Source organism: Alosa pseudoharengus, unplaced genomic scaffold (assembly GCF_046254945.1).
Source record: "Alosa pseudoharengus isolate Yale_2024_CS ecotype anadromous, Long Island Sound unplaced genomic scaffold, YU_APseudo_1.1 YU_APseudo_1.1_scf_2, whole genome shotgun sequence".
Classification (NCBI taxonomy): Eukaryota; Metazoa; Chordata; class Actinopteri; order Clupeiformes; family Clupeidae; genus Alosa; species Alosa pseudoharengus.
The window spans coordinates 55665114-55686237 of record NW_027468663.1 but is presented as its reverse complement, the minus strand read 5'-3'; the positions used below and the strand labels follow the sequence as shown (position 1 = coordinate 55686237).

General features: G+C 45.6%; 1 protein-coding gene across 2 annotated transcripts in view; it reads right to left on the bottom strand.

The window, feature by feature from the left end:
• Positions 1-21124, bottom strand: part of eprs1 (glutamyl-prolyl-tRNA synthetase 1) — a 43573-nt gene that overhangs the window by 12443 nt on the left and 10006 nt on the right. The window contains exons 5-24 of one of the 2 annotated variants that reach the window (XM_076295564.1): positions 20818-20960; positions 20613-20713; positions 20021-20147; positions 19325-19517; positions 18753-18924; positions 17726-17959; positions 14833-14917; positions 14365-14424; positions 9084-9194; positions 8648-8784; positions 7768-7975; positions 7010-7122; positions 6332-6449; positions 5375-5646; positions 5212-5338; positions 4806-5060; positions 4193-4414; positions 1745-1993; positions 520-800; positions 200-251 (exon numbers count right to left, since the gene is read on the bottom strand). In XM_076295564.1, the coding sequence (XP_076151679.1) occupies positions 200-251; positions 520-800; positions 1745-1993; positions 4193-4414; positions 4806-5060; positions 5212-5338; positions 5375-5646; positions 6332-6449; positions 7010-7122; positions 7768-7975; positions 8648-8784; positions 9084-9194; positions 14365-14424; positions 14833-14917; positions 17726-17959; positions 18753-18924; positions 19325-19517; positions 20021-20147; positions 20613-20713; positions 20818-20960 (3260 nt within the window). Of the gene's footprint in view, positions 1-199; positions 252-519; positions 801-1744; positions 1994-4192; positions 4415-4805; positions 5061-5211; positions 5647-6331; positions 6450-7009; positions 7123-7767; positions 7976-8647; positions 8785-9083; positions 9195-14364; positions 14425-14832; positions 14918-17725; positions 17960-18752; positions 18925-19324; positions 19518-20020; positions 20148-20612; positions 20714-20817; positions 20961-21124 lie in introns of both variants that reach the window. The other variant, XM_076295563.1, reaches the window with a different exon arrangement.

Below are 21124 nucleotides of genomic sequence, written 5' to 3'. Positions count from 1 at the left end.
TCAAGAGTCTGCCATGAGGTAAAGATGGAGATAAAGTCTCTTTTTGAACTTTAAGACTTTTAGATACAGTCTGTTTTAGAAATTAGAAATGTAGGTTTAAGTTGCCACATTTACACAATATTATAAACTGGTGCTAAACTGAGCTATACAAATACACCAAATGCCAGAGTATGCTCAAACAAGAGGTTATTCCACAGACCTGCGAATACCAATCAGCCAAGTTCTCCTCTTTCTTGGCCTCCAGTCCCAACCTGCAATCAGTCCCACCATGTCAATCATCAACCTCAGGGTCTCTCACAAGCCAGGCTGTGCCATCAGCAAATATGGCGTTTTCACGTCTAGATTAATACCATAATCATGAAGTCCTCAATGGAGTTCCCTCCAGACACACACACACAGTCACACAGTCACACGCACACACACACACACAAACAATCACACACACACACACAGTCACACACACACAGTCACACACACAAACAATCACACACACACACACACACAGTCACACACACACACCTGGTTTGTTTCTTGGGTCCCTCTCCTCCGGCTCCTCCTCCTGCTCCCCCTGCTCCTCCGTCCTTGTTCCCTGGAGTTTTCTCTCCTCCTTTCTTCTTCCCTCCTCCCTCTCCTCCCTGCTTCTCCGACTTGTTCTCGCGCTCCTTGCGGCTCTTGTCCTCGCCGGCCGTGCCGCCTCCGGGGGCCCCGGGGGTCGTGACGGGCTTGTACTCCTCGCCGGTCAGGGCCTTGTACTGGCCCTTCAGTTCCAGCAGCACCTTGACCGCAGCGTCCACCTGATCCTGAGGACAGCACACACACACACACACACACGGTGACAAACAGAATCGTTATCATTAATCACACATATTGTGACCACACACACACACACACACACACACACACACACACACACACCGTGTCTTTCAGTGCAACATTGTCAAGGTGATATTATCTGACACATGGTGGACCAACAGTTTTTTAAAATATTGGCAGTTAATTTACTGTAGCATTAACACAGTAGTCAATAGTTACTTTTTATCAGTTAAAAATAAGCACTATGTCCATAAATTGCTATAAATTATTAGCCTAGAAATCTAGACGCACCCTAGCGGCGGCAAATTCATTTGCTCAGCCTGTACGTCTAGTATCAAACCATAGGGATTTCTATTGGCTGACGCCGTGGACGTCATCCAATCACAGCGCTCTATTTTGTTAGAGAGTCTTAAGGCGGGCTTAACAGGATAACGACAGTCCTGCGACGGTGAACAACAAGGAAGGTGGCTATGGCGAACGAAGAGCGGTTGTTTGAATCGGCGTTGGCGTCAACTTTGGAGGAGTTGGACTTGTGCTTTTCTTTGAAAGTAGAGCAACACAATGCACTTAAGTCATTCCTTTCGAAGAAGGATGTATTTGCCGTTTTGCCGACCGGATACGGATATGGTCGTAGCACTGGCCTATTGCATGCCTAGGCAGTTTGAAAGACAATTCTCTGCCCGCCCCTTGGATTAAGCGAGGTGAATGGTTCGATTCCAGACTATACATTTCAATGATATAGGATGGCCCGCCAGGCTAATAAATTATCACAAAAGGTGTCTCAGTAAACTTCCCCATCAATGGGAAATATAGTTAAATATTTCAGAGAGAGAAAGAAAGAAAGAGAAAGAGAGAGAGAGAGAGAGAGAGAGAGAGAGAGAGAGAGAGAGAGAGAGAACGATTGTAAGAGCACGAGAGAGACGCCACTTACCTTGGGGGCCTTCTCAGTCTTGAGTTTCCTCACTAGCTCCCCCTGCTGGGAGACCTGGGAGAACAGTGCCTGGGCCTGGGGTGAGCTGGGCTGACCGGGGCTCGGGGCAGGGGCAGGGGCGGACGTCTGGGCGGAAGGGGCAGCAGTGGCCGGCGCGGGGGCCATGCCAGGCTTGTAGTCCTGCCCAGTCTTCTGTTTGAACTCAGCCTTCAGAGCCAGCAGCTGCTTCACAGCGCCATCTACCTGATCCTGCAGGAAGTGGATCAGAAAGTGAGCTAATTATATACAATATTTTATAGTATCGTCAGAGAATGTCTAATAAGGGGAGAACTGCCACTCTCGGAAAACTTCCGGTTTCTGAACTGGTTGCAGTTCCTTCTGTGGTTCCACATGAGGGCGCTCGTCCACGAGTGCAGAATATATGGAGATCTATGGAGCTGTACCCCTCAAAATCCACTTTTCTCGGGATATAATTGTTTTTCAAGTAAATTGAATATTGTATTCGAAAAGGGGGACAAAGAAAATACACTAGGTTGAGTATTATATTTTTTAAAGTCACTTAATTGATCTAAAAAGCCATTCAAACGTGTTGATGACGTCATTCATTAGCACAATGCTAGCGTGTTATGGGCAACAACGACCCAACCTGTAAGAAATCAAAAGGACATAAGTACTCGTTCATTCAACTTTTGACCTATAACCCATGTTGAAGTTATACAAACTACAATCAAATCTGAGATTTGTCAACGACAATCAGGTGAAAAAGACAAATTTAGCCATCTAGCTCCATTGACTCCCATTCATTTTGCACTCATGGCGATTGCCCCCAGTGGAACTCTGGTGGAACTGCAACCAAAATTCGGTACAATGGGACTTAATACGGAGTGGCCAGGCTCTTCGTAGACGTGCTCTGGTATCGTCGTCGGTAGGTAGGAAGGAGGGGTTAGGGTTAGGGATGGCTAGTTAGCGAGATACATTATTCATCCCAAAGGAAATTTACAAATATATTAGTATATAGAGAGAGTTTTATAGCATAGTTAGTATATATAGACCATTTACATCCTACAAAAAGGGAATACAACCAACTAGCTACAGTACAATGTTCATCTGTAGTCCCTCCATGGACACTAAGTACACACTGATTGATGCATTACCAGATAACTGGCCCTGAACTGTGAGGTGAGGACCACGGAGTGTGTGATGCATGCAAAGGCAGCATGAGAAGGCGACACAGAGAGGTGTGTGTGAGACGGTGTGTGTGTGCAAAGTCACGCGGGCGCTAGGGCTGTGACAACGCGTCGACGTAATCGATGACGTCGACGCAAAATATGAGCGTCGATTCGTCAAGCATAACGTCTGCTGCTAAATATTTTTAATTTTACACCTTCAGTGTTTTCCATACGTTGACTAATCTGTGGCTGGGCACCACGAAATCAAAACCGGCCACCACACATTGATGTTCTATGTTGTAGGCCTACTGTTTAAATTAAAGATAAGATCAAATAATTTCATTGAGCAGCACTTTTTACTCACACAGCCTTTCCTTGCCCCGCCCGCTCTCTCTCGTAACGAGCCCGCTGCTCCTCCTCTGCATGTGCATTTAACAAAATATTCACGATTGTTGTTGCCACATAGAAGCACTGCATAGAACACAGTGGGCTAAATTGCTATTAAATCCGCTTAGCATCGTGACCATGCTGCGCTTGTTCAAAACTGCTGCATTAAAAGTTAAAGTAAACTCTGCTAAGGTCTTATCACAACATAGTACATTGAGGAGACTAAACTAAGTTAAGTTACAGTATGCAATCAAGCAGTATCTCAGAGCTAACGTTAGAATACTGTTTGGATGTCAAGTTTAGCAAGCTTACTAGCAGATGCTTGTATTCGTTATTCATGCAGGGCTTATTTTTTTGACTCTGAATGTTTGCAAAATCCCGATGTAAATGGAAAAGTGTTTTCCAAGACTCAAAAGTGCTTGTCCAAAGGAGAAGTACAAACCGTTATTTGAACTAACTACGTTATTAATTGCATCCACACATCAGCAGTCTTTTAACTGTGTTAATGTTAATTGCAAGGATTCCCACACGAACGTCTTAAAATGACAGGCACTCAATTAGACATAGGCCTACACTACTGAACTTTATTGAATGCTACCTCTGACTAAGAATGCATTACTTTGCACTTGTATAGTCTTTTATTTTGGAATCTTAAGAGCAATAAACATATATTGCAATGTTAAAGAATTCATGTTTTTTCATTCAGATATGTAAATAAACATGTATAAGTTGCTATTAGTGAATTAATGGGGAGATAATCGATAATCGAATCGAAATCGAATAGGACTGAAAAAATGAATCGTTAGATTAATCGATGCATCGAAAAAATAATCGCTAGATTAATCGTTTAAAAAATAATCGTTTATCCCAGCCCTAGCGGGCGCCCTCTGACCTTTGGTGCCTTCTCAGACTTGAGCTTCCTGACGAGCTCTCCTTGCTGCGCCACCCGCTCGTAGATGCCGTTGGCACTGCCGGTCGCTGTGGCAGCAGGGGCGGACTGTGTGGGGGCAGGGCTGGCGGGAGGGGTCATGCCAGGCTTGTACTCCTGGCCCGTGAGCTGCTTGAACACCGTCTTCAGGGACAGCAGCTGCTTCACCGCCGCGTCCACCTGATCCTGCAGGGGGCGACAGAGAGAGGAAGAGGGAGAGAAGAAGAGAGAGAGAGAGGAAGAGGGAGAGAAGGAGAGAGAGAGAGAGAGAGACTATGTTCACAAAGTGGGTACAACTCTTACAATTCAAACATTAACAAGCCATTCATCTGAATACAGATCATCCATGAAGTTAACTCAGAAGTCACCAGAGTCACATCTCTAAGAGCATTATTACCATCCCATAGCCATGTTTATTTATTGCATACTTTTCCATTATACTTAATCTGCAAAATGTATTTAACAGTGAACAGAATAAGGAATAAAGCAATGAGGCAGTAAGATTAAAGCCATGTTGTGTGAGCACAGTGGATTTGTTTTTGCTTAGTTTTGTTTGTTTGTTTGTTTGTTTGTTTACCTTGGGAGCCTTCTCAGCCTTCAGCTTCCTGACCACCTCGCCCTGCTCCGACACACGACCATACAGGACGGCGAAGGACTCGGAGGCGGGAGCTGCCGTGGGGGCGGGGGCTGCCGTGGGGGCGGGGGCTGCCGTGGGGGCGGGAGCGGAGGCAGCAGTGGGAGGAGCCATGCCAGGTTTGTAATCCTGACCCGTGATCTGCTTGAACTCGGCCTTCCGAGCCAGGAGCTCCTTAACGGCAGCGTCTACCTGGTCCTGAAAGAGAGGGGGGGGGGTAGAAAGAGTGTTTAAAGAGACCGGAATGCAAGTGAGATTGTGCAAAGATTTCTCTGAAATAAGTTATATGGCAACACAGAAGAAGTCTTTGCAGAGACTAGAAGAACGATGCTCAGAGACATCGACTCACCTTGGGAGCCTTCTCAGTCTTCAGCTTGCGCACTAGCTCCCCCTGCTGGGCGACGCGTGTAAACGGACAGGAAGTGGCGTCCGAGGCGGATGCCGGGGCGGGACTGGGGCTGGCAGGGGGAGCGGAGGCTGGCGTGGGAGCGGAGGCTGGTGCGGGAGCGGAGGCTGGCGCGGGAGCGGGCATGCCGGGCTTGTAGTCCTGTCCAGTGAGCTGCTTGAACTCGGCCTTTAGCGCCAGCAGCTGCTTGACCGCGGCGTCCACCTGCTCCTTGGGCGCCTTGGCGGTCTTGAGCTGCCGCACGGTCTCGCCCTGAGCAACCACGCGGTTGAAGACGGCCACGGCGTCCGAGGCAGCGCTGGGGGGGGCAGCAGCGGGGGGGGCAGCAGGGGGCGCTTTCCCCTTCCCCTTAGCCGGGGAGCTCGGCGCAGCTTTGGCCTGCTCACAGAAAACACAAATAAGACACGCAATAGTGTTTCAAAATCTCAACGCACAAATAAGACACGCAATAGTGTTTCAAAATCTCAACGCACAAATAAGACACGCAATAGTGTTTCAAAATCTCAACGCACAGGTATGGGTATTATCAGACAGACTTTCTGCACACCGATAGTTATATTATATATCATGAATATAGTCTTAAATATCCTGTTTTTCAAATTATACAGACACTTCTCAGAGCTCTGCGTAAAACATTTCCCTCTGTAAATAAGACAGAAATAATTAACCCAGATAGACAGATTGATCAAATGAGAGTCTCTGAGGAACGGCTATGGATCACAGCCATCTCCCCACAGGGTGGCCTTCCTATGTGGACACCAGTGATGCGCGGGCTGATCTAAATTGAGTGGACGCCCGTGGTCTCCCGCGGTTACGAGTCATAAAACAAAAAAATTGTAATGATATTCGGGTCATTTGGGACGGGGCAGATAAAATTAATTAAATATATATTTCTCAGCAGGTCAATCCAGCTCACTGCTCAAGCAGTACTCACTGCTTTGGGGGCTGCCTGGCTGTGTGTGTGTGTGTGTTTCTGGGGGATGGTGCAGGTCTGGGGTGTGTGTGCGCGCGTGTGTGTCTGTGTGTGTGTGTGTGTGTGTGTGGGGGGGGGGGGGTTACTCACTGCTTTGGGGGCTGCCTGGCTCTTGCTCTTGTCCTTGGAGCCTGCGGTGGGCATGTCCTTGGTGTGGCCATCAGGAATGTAGAGCAGCACACAAGGACTCTCCTTACAGCTGTGAGGGCTGGGGGGGGGGGCAACCCAGGGTCATCAATCATCTCTACGCACATCTACTGACTATGCTAGCCATACCAGTGTTTCCCATACATTGACTAATTTGTGGCGGCCCACCACAATATCAAAATTGACCACCACACAATGATTTGCTCCCATACAATGACATGCTGTGCTAATTTGTTAAAAACTGTTGCATTCAAGTTAATTCTGCAAACCTACCACCACAAATAGAATTCAATTATGTGGGAAACACTGCATACAGTAGCCACTAGGATGGCTGCTGCTAGATGAAGAATATTTAACAACGTTGACAAATGAAGAGATCCACACTTGTCAATGACATTTCAAGCCAAAAGGCTGCTCTTCTGAATGAGCAAGCAAGAAACAACACAAGTCAGCACACCAAACATATCTACTGGCCTGTGAAGAGTGTTGGAAGCTCAACGTGTCCAGTTGCAACACTCTCACGGTCTCACTATGGACACTACTTCTACAACACACAACAGAAGGCCAGAGACTATCTGTGGATTGGCTGAGGATTATGGAGTGTCATAGAAAAAGAGGAACCTGATTGGCTCGTAGGGCTGATCGCAGATGTAGAAGCCTCGTCTCTGGAGCTGGATGATGTCACCTTTCTTCAGTTCTTTCAGGCAGGGGTCCCCCAGCATCTTCTCCTCCGTCTAACAACACAACAGCATGTTTACATCTTCTCCTCCGTCTAACAACACAACAGCATGTTTACATCTTCTCCTCCGTCTAACACCACAACAGCATGTTTACATCTTCTCCTCCGTCTAACAACACAACAGCATGTTTACATCTTGTCCTCCGTCTAACAACACAACAGCATGTTTACATCTTCTCCTCCGTCTAACAACACAACAGCATGTTTACAACTCACAACGGGGTTCTGTACATGCATCCTCTTAATCTAAATCTGATGTAGATGGCAAATACAAAAGTTGCCGTCAGATAGACAGACAGATCTTTTATTGTCACTGTATGAGATACAACAAAATTCTGTTGTACGTACACACACACACACACACACACACACACCATGTTCTCAAATAAATAGCTAAAAAACAGAATCGGTAAACGCAGAAGTTATTGCATTGTGTTGGAAGTGAACAACAATGTCCTATTTACTGCTCATTCTCTGGCACAGAAATATTCATTCTAAACTCTTTACTCTAAACTCTAAGCCGAAATGAGGCGAGAGATATCTACTTCATAATTAGTGTACGCCAACTTAATTATTCTCTAGCGGTAGCTCATGCAGTGCAGAATCATGAAAGACCACACCCCCCCTGCGGGAATCCCACCTTGCTGCTCTTATTGATGTAGTCCTTGAAGTCATCCTCCTTGCCCAGGACGGGTTTGCTGATGAGGTGCTGGTAGTTGACGCAGACCGTTGGCACCATAGGGGCTTTGGGAGTGGACGCCAGCCAGGTGATCTTGGTGGTCTTCTTGTAGTCGGTGTTCTCCAGGTTCAGACGGCCCTCCAGCGACGACACTGCACCACTGCCGTCTCTATGGCAACCCAAGAGATTCAAAGACACGCGTCAGTGATCATGACATACAGTCTTTCCTTCTGCTTTAAAAGTAGTCCAACTAAGATTTGTTTGATATTAGTTTGACTATTCATTAGTTTTATTGAATTATTGTAGCCTTCCAAGTTCCTTCTTAAAGCAACAATATGTAGAATTTTGCCACATTTAGTTGCAGTACGTTTTTCAAGACACCTAGTATCATGTGGAGGATAAAAACAGCAGTCGCTTCCTGTTGACTGTCCAGGCTAAGACCTGGGCTATACCGGGTCTGCAAGTGAAGTGCGAATAGTTTTCCGAATGTACACGCCACTATCAGGTCCAGTTTTTCCAGATTACAGATTCCAGTTCCAGATTCCAGTGGAAGCCAGCAAAAGTTGAACTGTTCGACGCGAGCAACGGGAGCAACGAGACGCAACGGACCCACAATTCAGTTGGGCAACGGATGACGTGAGCCCATGTGAAGTGGACGGGCTGCGTCTCCAGCACTGCGCCGCACGCAGCTGTGTGTGCTATGGCGCTCTGTGGGCCAGCATGGAGAAGCCAGCTAGCTATTGTTTGTTTATCTATTTTGTTTATTTCCTCCTTACAGTCATAATGTCTACAAACCCCTTTTACACGCCCAAATGAGGAAGTTAAGGCAATGCCAATGGACCTGTGGATCTTGGTGATCACGATGTTGCCCCAGTTGATGAAGGTGACCATCTCTCCCTCGGTGAACGTCTCTGCGTCGGGTCCCTCCACGTAGACCGTCGGACCGTACCAGACCTGCTTCATGCCCACCTCAGTGTTCTACAGGATACACACAAGGTTTCATCCTCATTTTGAAACTTCTCATTTTTATATATTATGCATTTATGTAGCCCTATAATGTGCAAACTACTTTTTGACTTAAAAAAAATAAAAAAAGCTACTGATTCTGGCAGAACAGGTCACATATTTGAGAGATGTGTCAATTCAAATTGTTGTCAATTCAAAGTGCTTTTATACCTTGCGTCACTTTTTACTGCTGTAACAACACAAATTTGATTTAACGCAGATTCTGTGGGCTCTGTTAGGACACTGCAGTAACTAGGAATGCAAGGGCTGACCTTGGGGTGCTTAGCAACCTCCTTCATCTCCTCCTTGGCCCCAGCGATAGAGACGGGAATGAACTGAGACTCGGACAGCGCTGTGAATCGGGGAGCCACCGGGTCGATCACCTGCGGACACCAGGGGGAGACAAAGAGAGAGGAAGGAAATAGATAAGTACGAGTTCGCCCGTCAGCGTTTTGCCTACTTATACAACATATAGGCCACATATCTGCAACCTTACTGGATGCACAGCTATGCCTCTGCAACTCAAAGACACAGAGGAAGACAAAACCACACACAAGCTAATAATAATAATAATAATAATAATAATACACACAGCACATCTCTGAGCACTGCAGATGGGCTGCTAGGAACCGTGGGATGGAGTCAAAGACAGTGATGAAGACGCAGCCAATAAGCATCAAGCAGGAGCATCACACAGGCATCAAGCAGCAGCATTAAGCAGCAGCAGCACAAACACTGCAGGGATAGCCACACCCACAGGCACTGCACTGCAGGGATAGCCACACCCACAGGCACTGCACTGCAGGGATAGCCACACCCACAGGCACTGCGTTGCAGGGATAGCCACACCCACAGGCACTGCACTGCAGGGCTCTTATACAGCAACAACTGTGCATGCACTCTGCAGCTCTTAACATAAACCGTATCGATCATACAGATAAACAACGTGCACTCCAGAATAGCTTGCAGGCCGTTTATGATCAGAAATATAAATAAACAACAGATCAAAATCTGTAGGATAGGGACAATAATCATTCCAAATGAATGCTGTTTACATGAAGCTGCCAGTCCATATGGGTGGGTGGGTGGGTGGTGACACACAGATGCATGACACACAGAGGCTATTGCAGTGGGGATGGGTAAGAGAAGAGATCAATGCCGAAATACTGCACCACGTTTAAAAGGAAAAAAAGATTTGTTCGTCTTCCAGCAGAAGGCTGTACTATGACGTAAGACTTCCAGGCAACTTCAGGTGTAATTGTTGTTCTCCAAACAACACGTCTCTTTAGAAACTATAGCTGCTCAGTGCAGTGTTCTTTAGAGACTAGCAGTTATGCCGCATTCCAGCTGTCTCGTAAAATGACTAGTAATTCAGAATGATGTCACATGTAAAAATACAGGCTAGTTGTGTTCCAGTTGTTAACAAGTCATGAAAATGCTACTGTTTGTTAGCAATTGTTTGTTGTTAGCGATTGTTACCAGATATAGCAATACCAGATTGTAAAAAAGCATTACACAGTATGTTACACGAACAAACCCCAAGCCAAATAGCGACAGATAGAGGTTGGAAACTATTGTTTCTATGACACGTGAGACACAAATCGAACTGCTAATGAACAGTGCATATCTACAGCTCTCATTTACTGTTAATGGGAATAGCCATCTTTGAAATTGTCTAATTGAGCGTTACTCTCAAAGTGACCTGGGCTAGCCAGTTACCTTGCTTTATAGTGACCTGGGCTAGCCAGTTACCTTGCTTTATAGTGACCTGGGCTAGCCAGTTACCTTGCTTTATAGTGACCTGGGCTAGCCAGTTACCTTGCTTTATAGTACAGCTCTCAGGCTCCACCCAGGAAAAACCTTCTGAATTTCACCCTACCGATTTCCACCCAATCAGAGCAAGTTTCGCCTTTGTACAACCTGAACGAGAGCGAAGTGCAATTCACTGCAATGGACGCCAGCCATGAACCTTCATTTCGGCGCCTGTGACGCCACTAATGCAGCATGTTGGAACTAGATCTCGTAGATGTTGACCAGGACTGCCATTTTTTGTCATTTACGTTTCTTTCCTTTAAAGTTATCAAGTGATGGACAGTGAGGATTGAAGGACAAACAGAGCGATGAGACAGAGGCGAAGGTGGGAAAACGAGAAGTGGACAAAGAAACAAAGGAAGAAAGGACGGACGGAAGGAGAGAAGGAAGGAGAGAAGGAAGGAGAGAAGGAAGGAGTACCTTTTTACAGTTAACTGGCAGCTTGGAAACAGAAGAGTGAGATGCTGTTTTAATGCCACACACGCAAGGACAGGACTCAAAAAGTCACACACACACACACACACACACACACACACGCAAGGACAGGACTCAAAAAGTCAAACACACACACACACACACACACACGCAAGGACAGGACTCAAAAAGTCAAACACACACACACACACACACACATACACACACACAGAATGGAACACACCTAAGACAGCCATCAGTTGAAGCTGTCAACCACACCAGCATAAACAGGTATGACTTAAATATCCCTGATGCCACAGAGAAGCAGTAACAGCCTAAGACTTCTCCAGCAGCCAGGGAAGTACTGAAGTTGTACCTGGGAGCGCTTCTTTCTGTTTCAAATGTACTGAAACCTTCCATGTGCAGTGTATTGACTGCTACCCATGCATCAAAACAAAGAAACAAATGCAACCCAGCACGGGCAGTGGGGTAAAAAAACAAACAAATAAAAATAAACAAAAAGAAGACATTCGCCAATCATGGGACAACAGAAAGCATTACCTCATCATACATATCTAAATCATTTGGGTTGACGCCTGACCTATTCCAATCAAACTCAATGAGGATGAGACTAAGCCTTGATAAGGTGATATCGATTAGGTGATATTGGTAAGGTGATATTGATTAGTAGATATTGATAAGGTGATGTTGGTTAGGAGATATTGATTAGGTGATATTGGTTAGGTGATATTGACTAGGAGATATTGACTAGGAGATATTCACTAGGTGATGTTGATTAGGTGATGTTGATTAGGTGATGTTGATTAGGAGATATTGATAAGGTGATGTTGGTTAGGAGATATTGATTAGGTGATATTGACTAGGAGATATTGACTAGGAGATATTCACTAGGTGATGTTGATTAGGTGATGTTGATTAGGAGATGTTGATTAGGAAAGGAGGCAAAAGGGAAGCTCTACAGGTGATGCCGAGGACATCAGCAACATGCTGCAGCAGATGAGAGAAGAGCAGTGGTCAAGATGGTCAGACAGGAAAAGAAGAGCAGTGGTCAAGATGGTCAGACAGGGAGAGAAGAGCAGTGGTCAAGATGGTCAGACAGGAAAAGAAGAGCAGTGGTCAAGATGGTCAGACAGGGAGAGTAGAGCAGTGGTCAAGATGGTCAGTTAGAAATGGTGGTCTGCAGCTGGAAAACAGTGGTAGGAAACTGCACAGGTGGTGGTCAAGAACAAAACCATGAGAGGAAAAATAAGTTATGGACAAACAGATGCAGGAAAAGGGTCACACGGACAAACACGCATACAACAAACAAAAACAAACAAACACAACACACAAACAAACACTCAGTTGGTTAAGGAGGAAGGGAGGTTCTGAACAGATAACGGTTCTGGAATGTGAGAGTAGAAAATGACATGCAACAGGAAATGACATAAGCAGAGCCGACAAGCACTGGGGAGCTCATTCAGGCAATCATGCAAAACTCCATAGCCAAACCCAGAGAAACACGGCCGCCCCTGTGATGAGTAATAAAGACTACCCAGATCCACTCAAAACTAGCTGCTGCTCACGCATGGGAACTACACTAAAAGACTACCCAGATCCACTCAAAACTAGCTGCTGCTCACGCATGGGAACTACACTAGCTCATGCTAATAAGTCTGTAAATATAGCTTATTAACTAAAAAACACATTTCTTTAAACCATATAACCCCCAAAAGACATCAAGGTTACACACAAGGCCCACCCATTTTCACAATGTTCAATCATTACCAGGACGTTCAAGTACACAGAAGTTCATACTCTGATCACAGTGCTTCCCATTCATTGACTTATTTGTGGCGGCCCACCACAATATCAACATTGACCACCACACAATGATTTTCCAGGTGGTACTAAATTGTGCTTAAATCTGGTTAGCATCATAACCACACTGTGCTAATTGTTAAAAACTGTTGTATTCAAGTTAATTCTGCAAACCAACCACCACAAATGGAATTCAATTCTGTGGGAAACACTGGATCACTGGTCTGATCACTGAATGAAACTTAAACAATACAAGCTTTTTCATTTATTTTCTAGTAGGTTAATTATGTAATGTAATTTCAAGTGTAAACTGAACGCACTGCAGAAATTTACTCAAAGAAACTATCCATGGAAGAGTATAACAAAATAGCATAATAAAATGTCAAGAGACCTTTGGAGGGCAAAATTAAATTTCATGACTTTATCAAAACTTTCATATAATTTAATGCATTTCATGCCAAATGGGGTTTGAAATTCAATGACTTTTCCAGGATTGCCACAACTGTGGGCATCCTGTATACGTATCTTCTCAGAGCAACAGGAGCACATAACTGAGGCCCAAATAGCTGATGGACACCATATCTGCAGACATCAGCCCTCATGTTTACGTGTCTATGATGCGCTGATGCATGAAATTATTGCATTGAACTGAAAAGAACTGGTCTTTTTCAAAGCTTTTCACAAAAAGCTTTTCACTGCCCTCCACCTTTAACTCTGAGCCCCTCGTGATCAAGCAGAGATGCTACAATCACGCAAACCCAGCACACTGGAATCAGTGGGATTAGGGGTGGGGTGGGATTAGATGTGGGGTGGGTTTCTGCCACAGTGGGATTAGGTGTGGGGTGGGTTTCTGTTACAGTGGGATTAGGGGTGGGGTGGGATTAGGTGTGGGGTGGGTTTCTGCCACAGTGGGATTAGGTGTGGGGTGGTTTTCTGCCACAGTGGTGGGGTGGGTTTCTGTTACAGTGGGATTAGGGGTGGGGTGGGTTTCTGTTACAGTGGGATTAGGGGTGGGGTGGGATTAGGTGTGGGGTGGGTTTCTGCCACAGTGGGATTAGGTGTGGGGTGAGTTTCTGCCACAGTGGGATTAGGGGTGGGGTGGGATTAGGTGTGGGGTGGGTTTCTGCCACAGTGGGATTAGGTGTGGGGTGGGTTTCTGCCACAGTGGGATTAGGTGTGGGGTGGGATTAGGTGTGGGGTGGGTTTCTGCCACAGTGGGATTAGGTGTGGGGTGGGATTAGGTGTGGGGTGGTTTTCTGTCACAGGAAATGGTGGACATGGGCTCCGTGTCCGGGGGGGGGTTCAAATATGTGGTCTAGTAACAACCCTGTAAATTAACTCTGAGTAAAGCTATGGTCTACATTCTTCTCATAAAAAACAAATCCACAGGACTCGTTTTGGGTGATTTACGACTTACTCCTAGTTAACTTTTCCGGGTACTTGAAATACCCCCAGGCGAGTCAGTGTGGGACTAAAGGTGATGAAGGCCAGCACTCCCTCTCTTACCTTTTTGTTGAAGGCCCAGATCTTGTCCCACTCCATGTTGACCACAGACCTGGAGCCCCCCTGCAGGAGGACACGATGGAAAACATACACAGAGGGCAAAGGTCACCAGCAGCATTTTACATGAATATGCTTCCATTATCTATAAAAATGCAAACGGAGTTAGGGCTGCACAATTATCGCAATCGTAATATGAATCGATGCAATTACCTAACCACAAAACCTACAAATAATAGTGCAGATAATTTGATCACATTTATGACTTTTGTATCCTCCTTGACTGTGCCACTTCTGGTTGGTGGGTGTGCATAGTGTGTGAGGGGCACAGCAATTCTGATTGGTGAGCATCACAGTCAATCAGGGGTGCTGTGCTTCTTGTGTACTGGCCGTGCTCAATAATCAGGGGTGGCACAAATTGAACTCAAAGATTTTCCGTCACACGAACACGCGCACACACACACACACACACACCTGAGCAGCGATGAACTGTTTGAGGCCCTCCACAGTCATGCCCCTACGCAGGACTCCTCTAACGGTGGGGAATCGAGGGTCGTCCCTGCAAGAGAGACACAAAGCATTAACCGGGTCACCTTCTGAAGATCATAAGCATTAACCAGGTCACCTTCTGAAGATCATATAATACTGGACGTTTCCCCAACACACACTCTCTTTTCCAAGAACCATTAACCAGGGGCCTGTACTACGAAGCGGGGTTACTGGCTTATCTGGGTAACTTCGAGAGTAACTTGATCACGTGTGGCGTAACTTCCCGATTAACCCGTACTACGAAAGGTGGATATGTTTTAACCGAGGTATGCTGCCATGACAATTTACGCTGCATCTCAAACCTGCTCCGAGCAGGTTATGTTCTTGGTTAACCCGAGGTTTCCGCTAACCACACCCTTTATAAGTATCACCCCTCCACTAACAATTCGAGACAATGTCGGCGTACCTGGATGATCCATACGACATTGGAGCGCAAATCGTGAGGGGCTCTCTTCGCAGGGCGAGGGGTTTTAGAGACCGCCATATATATATATATATATACACACACACACACACCTATACCCGGACAATATTCTCTATGAAGATATAGATTGTCAGCCGAAGGAATTCGTTATCTTTGTCAGATGATCTAGGCAGAAGTCTCTAATGTCACCCGTCATAGCAATGCCCTTACGTGGACATTCATGTATTCCATCTAATCGGTGATGCTGAACATCTGAGCAAGAATACTGTAGGCTATGTCCGAAAATAAATCGGACATAGGCCTAGGCTACAGTATGCTGAACATCTGAGCAAGAATAGCCTAAAATAAATCGGACATAGCCTACAGTAGTCCATTTTAACAAACTTGTTGAATTGAATGTCATATTACTGTAGCCTACCCTGCACATAAAGGCTACACATTTCCACAGCACCAGATTCCGACCGAATGCCTCCCTCAACCCCTTCCATAATCGGCCTTCCACTATTATTTGCGATAGCCAACTCCTCTGCTACTGTAAAACACTCTGGTGCCTTACAGTAGTGTTTAAAGACACCTTTTTCATGTTAGCTGTAAAACAGAGGCCAAGTGAAGGCTATAAGTAGGGATGTAACGGTATGAAAATTTAACCTCACGGTTATAGTGACCAAAATGATCACGGTTTTCGGTATTATCACGGTATTTCTAAAAGTGTGTTCAATATGTTCAGAAAGCACTGGTAGGCCTACACAAGCTGAAATAGTTTCAAAAAGTGTCCCATTCACTTTTTTCTTCATGTTTAATTGGCTATGTGCTTATAGCTTAACTTACCCTACCATAACTTGGAGTTTACTATTTCTGTTATTTGGATGCAATGAGTGAGACGAAAGTAAGCGTTCAAAATAAAACTTTAGGCTATTGTATTCTCCTGATAACGTGAGGGGAATGGATTTAATGTGGACGCAAACATAAAAAGATGCAGAGTGGCTACATGATACAGTGCACATTTTGCGGTGAAAAAGTTCCGCCTTTTAAAATCAGGTGTAGCCTAATCCGAATCGTAGTTAAAACCATCAATTAGACAACAGAATCAGTAGGGTACCAGTTTTGTTTCATTGTACCAGGCCTACTGTATGTCAAAAGCAGGCTCGGATGAAGCTGGGAAGGATTAAACACACGGTTTCCACACCGCGGTAATCAACAGTGATAATCATGATGTTTGAAATGAAAACGGTAATTATTATAGTCAAAATTTTTATCACGGTTGACCATTATACCGGTAATCGTTACATCCCTAGCTATAAGCATACTAGGCCTACATGTTTTCATAATTAAGAAATATTAATGCAAGCTATGACTATAAACCACTATTCTGAATAATGTGTGTGTTTCATTTTCACCTGCTGCCATGTGCGTTTGGCAATGGTGTTGCATCTGAAATGTTCACAGGATTAGGCATACATTAAATCAGTCAATGGGGGCTACTTAAACATTGAATTATCCTATTACTGTAATCTATATGCCCACTTCTAAATTGTGTTGCATCTGTAGGCATTTCTATGAACTCAAAATAGGCAATTTAATTATTTAAACTCATTTCAGACATTCCGCAAGCTATTAATCCTCCGTAACACATATTTGAAGAACATGTGGAAATAAAACTTTACTTTTAGGCATTTAGGCTACCCGATCTGCAATTGTTGCCAGCAGCCTTGCCTTGCTTTGTTCACTGCCGACGTATTTGATTTTTGTCGTAGAGTGGGTTTTAATTCCTCATAACTTGTCATAATAATTGTGCATTCCTGATCCGTAAAATAAGGTGATCGCGTCATCATTGAAAGTGGTGACTTGGGCTGCAACCCGCCCCTTTTATGTGAACACGCACAAACTCCAATGAGGTTAACCCCGGCTCAACAAATCAACTTCATAATCAGCGTCGTAGTACCGATTAACACTACTTAAGATAACCAGGTTTTGTCAACCCCGGTTTAACAAAATAACCCTGGGTTACATCTGGGTAGGTTAAGCTCCCTTCGTAGTACAGGCCCCAGGTCACCTTCTCAATATCATATAATACTGTGTTTCCCCAACACACACTCTCTTTTCCACAAAACATTATCCAGGTCACCTTCTGAAGATCATATAATACTGGACGTTTCCCCAACACACACTCTCTTTTCCAGGAAGCACAAAGCATTAGCCATGTCACCTTCTGAAGATCATATAATACTGGACATTTCCCCAACACACATTCTCTTTTCCAGGAAGCAAAATCTGCCAATGTTTTACAAATAAATGATACTATTCTATAACTAGCCAGTCATTCAAGTACAAAATACCAGCTGGTTAATAATAATAAACAAAAAAGTAATAAACAAAATGAGATCCCTGACTCACCAGCCATCTACGTAACCCTCGTTGACGAACCAGGTGAGCTTCCTCTTGGACAGGACGGTGTTGTTGAGGTTGAGGCGAGCGTACTCCCAGATGTAGGGCTTCCTGAGCTTCAGGGCCTCGATCAGCCAGTAGTACTGCTCGTCCCGGTCGTGATACTCCGTGGTACGCAGCGCGTGCGTCACCCCCTCTATGCTATCCACGATGGGGCAGGCGAAGTCATACGTGGGGTATATCCTGCAAAGATACGAGAGAAAGGTTGGTCAGCACTGTTCTTTGCTCCAGAAGTAAATTTATTTACTTAAAAAGGCAACGTTTCGATCGCTTCGGATCTTCACCTTTCTCTTATATCTGACACAATTGTCTAGCACCTGTGGATTACTTTTTTGGATGTGCACACCAGCCCTCTTAGTGTATTCCGCAAAGGACAGAATGGGAGGTGGGGATAAGTATAAGTATATATACTCTTTTGATCCCGTGAGGGAAATTTAGTCTTTGCATTTATCCCAATCCGTGAATTAGTGAAACACACACAGCACACAGTGAACACACAGTGAGGTGAAGCACACACTAATCCCGGCGCAGTGAGCTGCCTGCTACAGTGGCGCTCGGGGAGCAGTGAGGGGTTAGGTGCCTTGCTCAAGGGCACTTCAGGCGTTCCCACTGGTCGGGGTTCGAACCGGCAACCCTCCGGTTACAAATCTGAGGCGCTAACCAGTAGGCCACGGCTGCCCCATCTGGTGCACATCTACTGGTGTGCTTTACGTGCATCTTGTGCTCCCCCAAGCCAGTTCACCAAGGACACGGGCCACGGTAGGTGGCAGACGCTGCAACGCATTTGGAGCTACCGTCTGGGACGTCAACTTGACAAGTTGGATTCAGATTCAGAAATGCATAGCTGGCGGCCGCAGCAAGTGACTCGTGACACAGTTGAAGGTAGCGAGGTAGCTGGTAGCTGCCCTCTGCTTCGGACAGGCCCATAGCGTGATGGCGTACGGCGTGGCGTGGCGTAGCGTAGCGCAGGACGTACCTGTAGGCGCTGCCGGTGCGTGGGTGCGGCTGGTTCTTGCAGCGGTAGAGCGTGGGGTCGCGGAGACAGCCGTTGTTGGAGCTCATGTCCATTTTGGCTCGCATGCAGCAGGTCTGGCCGAAGTCCGTCCCTGCCTTCATCTCCGCCCACATCTTCATGTTCTTCTCCAAGGCTGCAGGGAACACGCACGCGCACGCGCACACACGCACACACACACACACACATACACGCACACACGCACACACGCACACACGCACACACGCACACACGCACACACGCACACACGCACACACACAAACACACACACCATTAACACATCAAGTTTTAGCCACAAATATTTATCTGGCATGATTCTACAAAACAACTGCTTCCTAGAGCCAGGTGGTGCACGTGACACCCTAAATGTAACATGCGTTTATGACCATTCATATCTTTTTGTGTACGAACACTTTCGTGTGGGTTTTTGTGTGCTGTGTTGCTTGTTGACGGTGTAAAGCAAACTGCGTTGCCTATTTGAAATTCACTATAATAAATAAAACTGATGTGTGTGTGTGTGTGTGTGTTCCACGTACAGTTGCTGCGGTTCTTGGACTCCACCCTCTGCTCGCGCTCCTGTTTCATCTGCTCGGCCGGCGTGTCGTCGATGTAGGCCTTGCCGTCCCTCAGGAGCTGCTCCGCCAGCTTCTCGATGGTGGGGAAGTGGTCGCTGGTGTAGGTGAACTGGTCCGGCTTGATCTGCAGCATGGCCACATCCTCCAGGATCACCTGAGGACAAGAGGGGGCAGAGGGAGGGGTTCCGATAAACCACAACATTGAGGCAGCTGTGTTCAACTGATCATTCTACAAAGGACATCACGCTAAATGGTATATAGCTTCACAAGTGCTGTGTTTATCGGTAGCAAAATCTGTGGCGGCTTGAGTATTCACTGTTAAATCACACCACACTATGGTTAGCTAACACATTAGTGAGTGCTGATTTCCTAATACCCTAACATGTTAACAAGTGCTTGTTTCCTAATACACTAGCTAACACGTTAGCGAGCGCTAGTTTCCTAACACACTAGCGAGCGCTAGTTTCCTAATACACTAGAGCACTAGTTTCCTAACACACTAGAGAGCGCTAGTTTCCTAAGACACTAGCGAGCGCTAGTTTCCTAATACACTAGAGAGCGCTAGTTTCCTAACACACTAGCGAGCGCTAGTTTCCTAATACACTGGCTGTATGTGGCCTGAATGCTCGCTCTCCTCCTCTTCCTCAGCTCACGCACCTTCTCGAAGTCCTCCTTCTCCTTCTCAGGGTTGGTGTCATCAAAGCGCATGATGAGTCTGCCTTTGAAGGACACCTGGTAGTGCTGGTTCAATAGCGCCGCTTTAGCATGGCCAATGTGCAAGTACCTAAAACACCAAAAAAAATAAAAAGCTAAGAGACTTTGAAAACAAAAGGATTTTCTTCCTCTACAATAGGGTATGGATTTTTCTGCTCTTGAAAAGTGTGTCAAAATAATTTCTGAGGAAACATAATTCTAGGACTGAGTACATTTAATTATGCTTCATAGGGCTAACAAAATTAAATCTTTTGCAGATTTTTCAGATGTAAAAAATGTCAAGGGCCACTCAAACTAAGCCAAGATACGGTCAACAACCCTGTGATGGCGAAGGGGGTCCAGCTGCTAGTTATCTATTGTGTAAAAGCCTTTCATTAAGCTAGCAGATAGGTAGGCCTATTTAAAGACATTATGCCCCACCTTTTTAATATGTTAAATATTAGAGAACATTTTTATATTGTCTTTGTTAAAATCCACAAATATTAAATTTATGAGGGCCTTTATAATCCCATACTGGTCAGGCTGCATTACTCACCCACTGGCCTCAGGAGGAAATCGAACCACCACCTTTCCCATCTCCGCCCCAGGCAGTTCTACGAACTTCCCCACGTCAGCTTTCTTCTCTTTCTCCTCCGTCTACACGGCCAACCACAAAACACCATCAACACAACAGCCCAAAACAAAGGAGACTAGACAAACAGTGTCGGTGAGGGTTGTCAATTCAATTCTGCTGAACTTACAGATTTGCTTGGGGCCATTTTGGCGGTTGCCCACTTGTTGCCCACAGAGGCGAAGGGGACTTGGGAGCTCAGGAAGGAGTACCATCGGCACGTGTGAGGGAAAGAGCTGGCCTTGGCCAAGATAGCCTGCCATTCACCACTTCCTGGATGACAACAGGAAGAGAGACGCACTCAATACAGAATTACTTAGACCCCACAAAGATCCGACACACAGAACATTTTAGGCAGACATTTTAAAGAAATTGGAGCATGTTCATTCTTCATAATAAAGAAAAAGTTGGAGATGCACAACAATTAACCTTCTCAG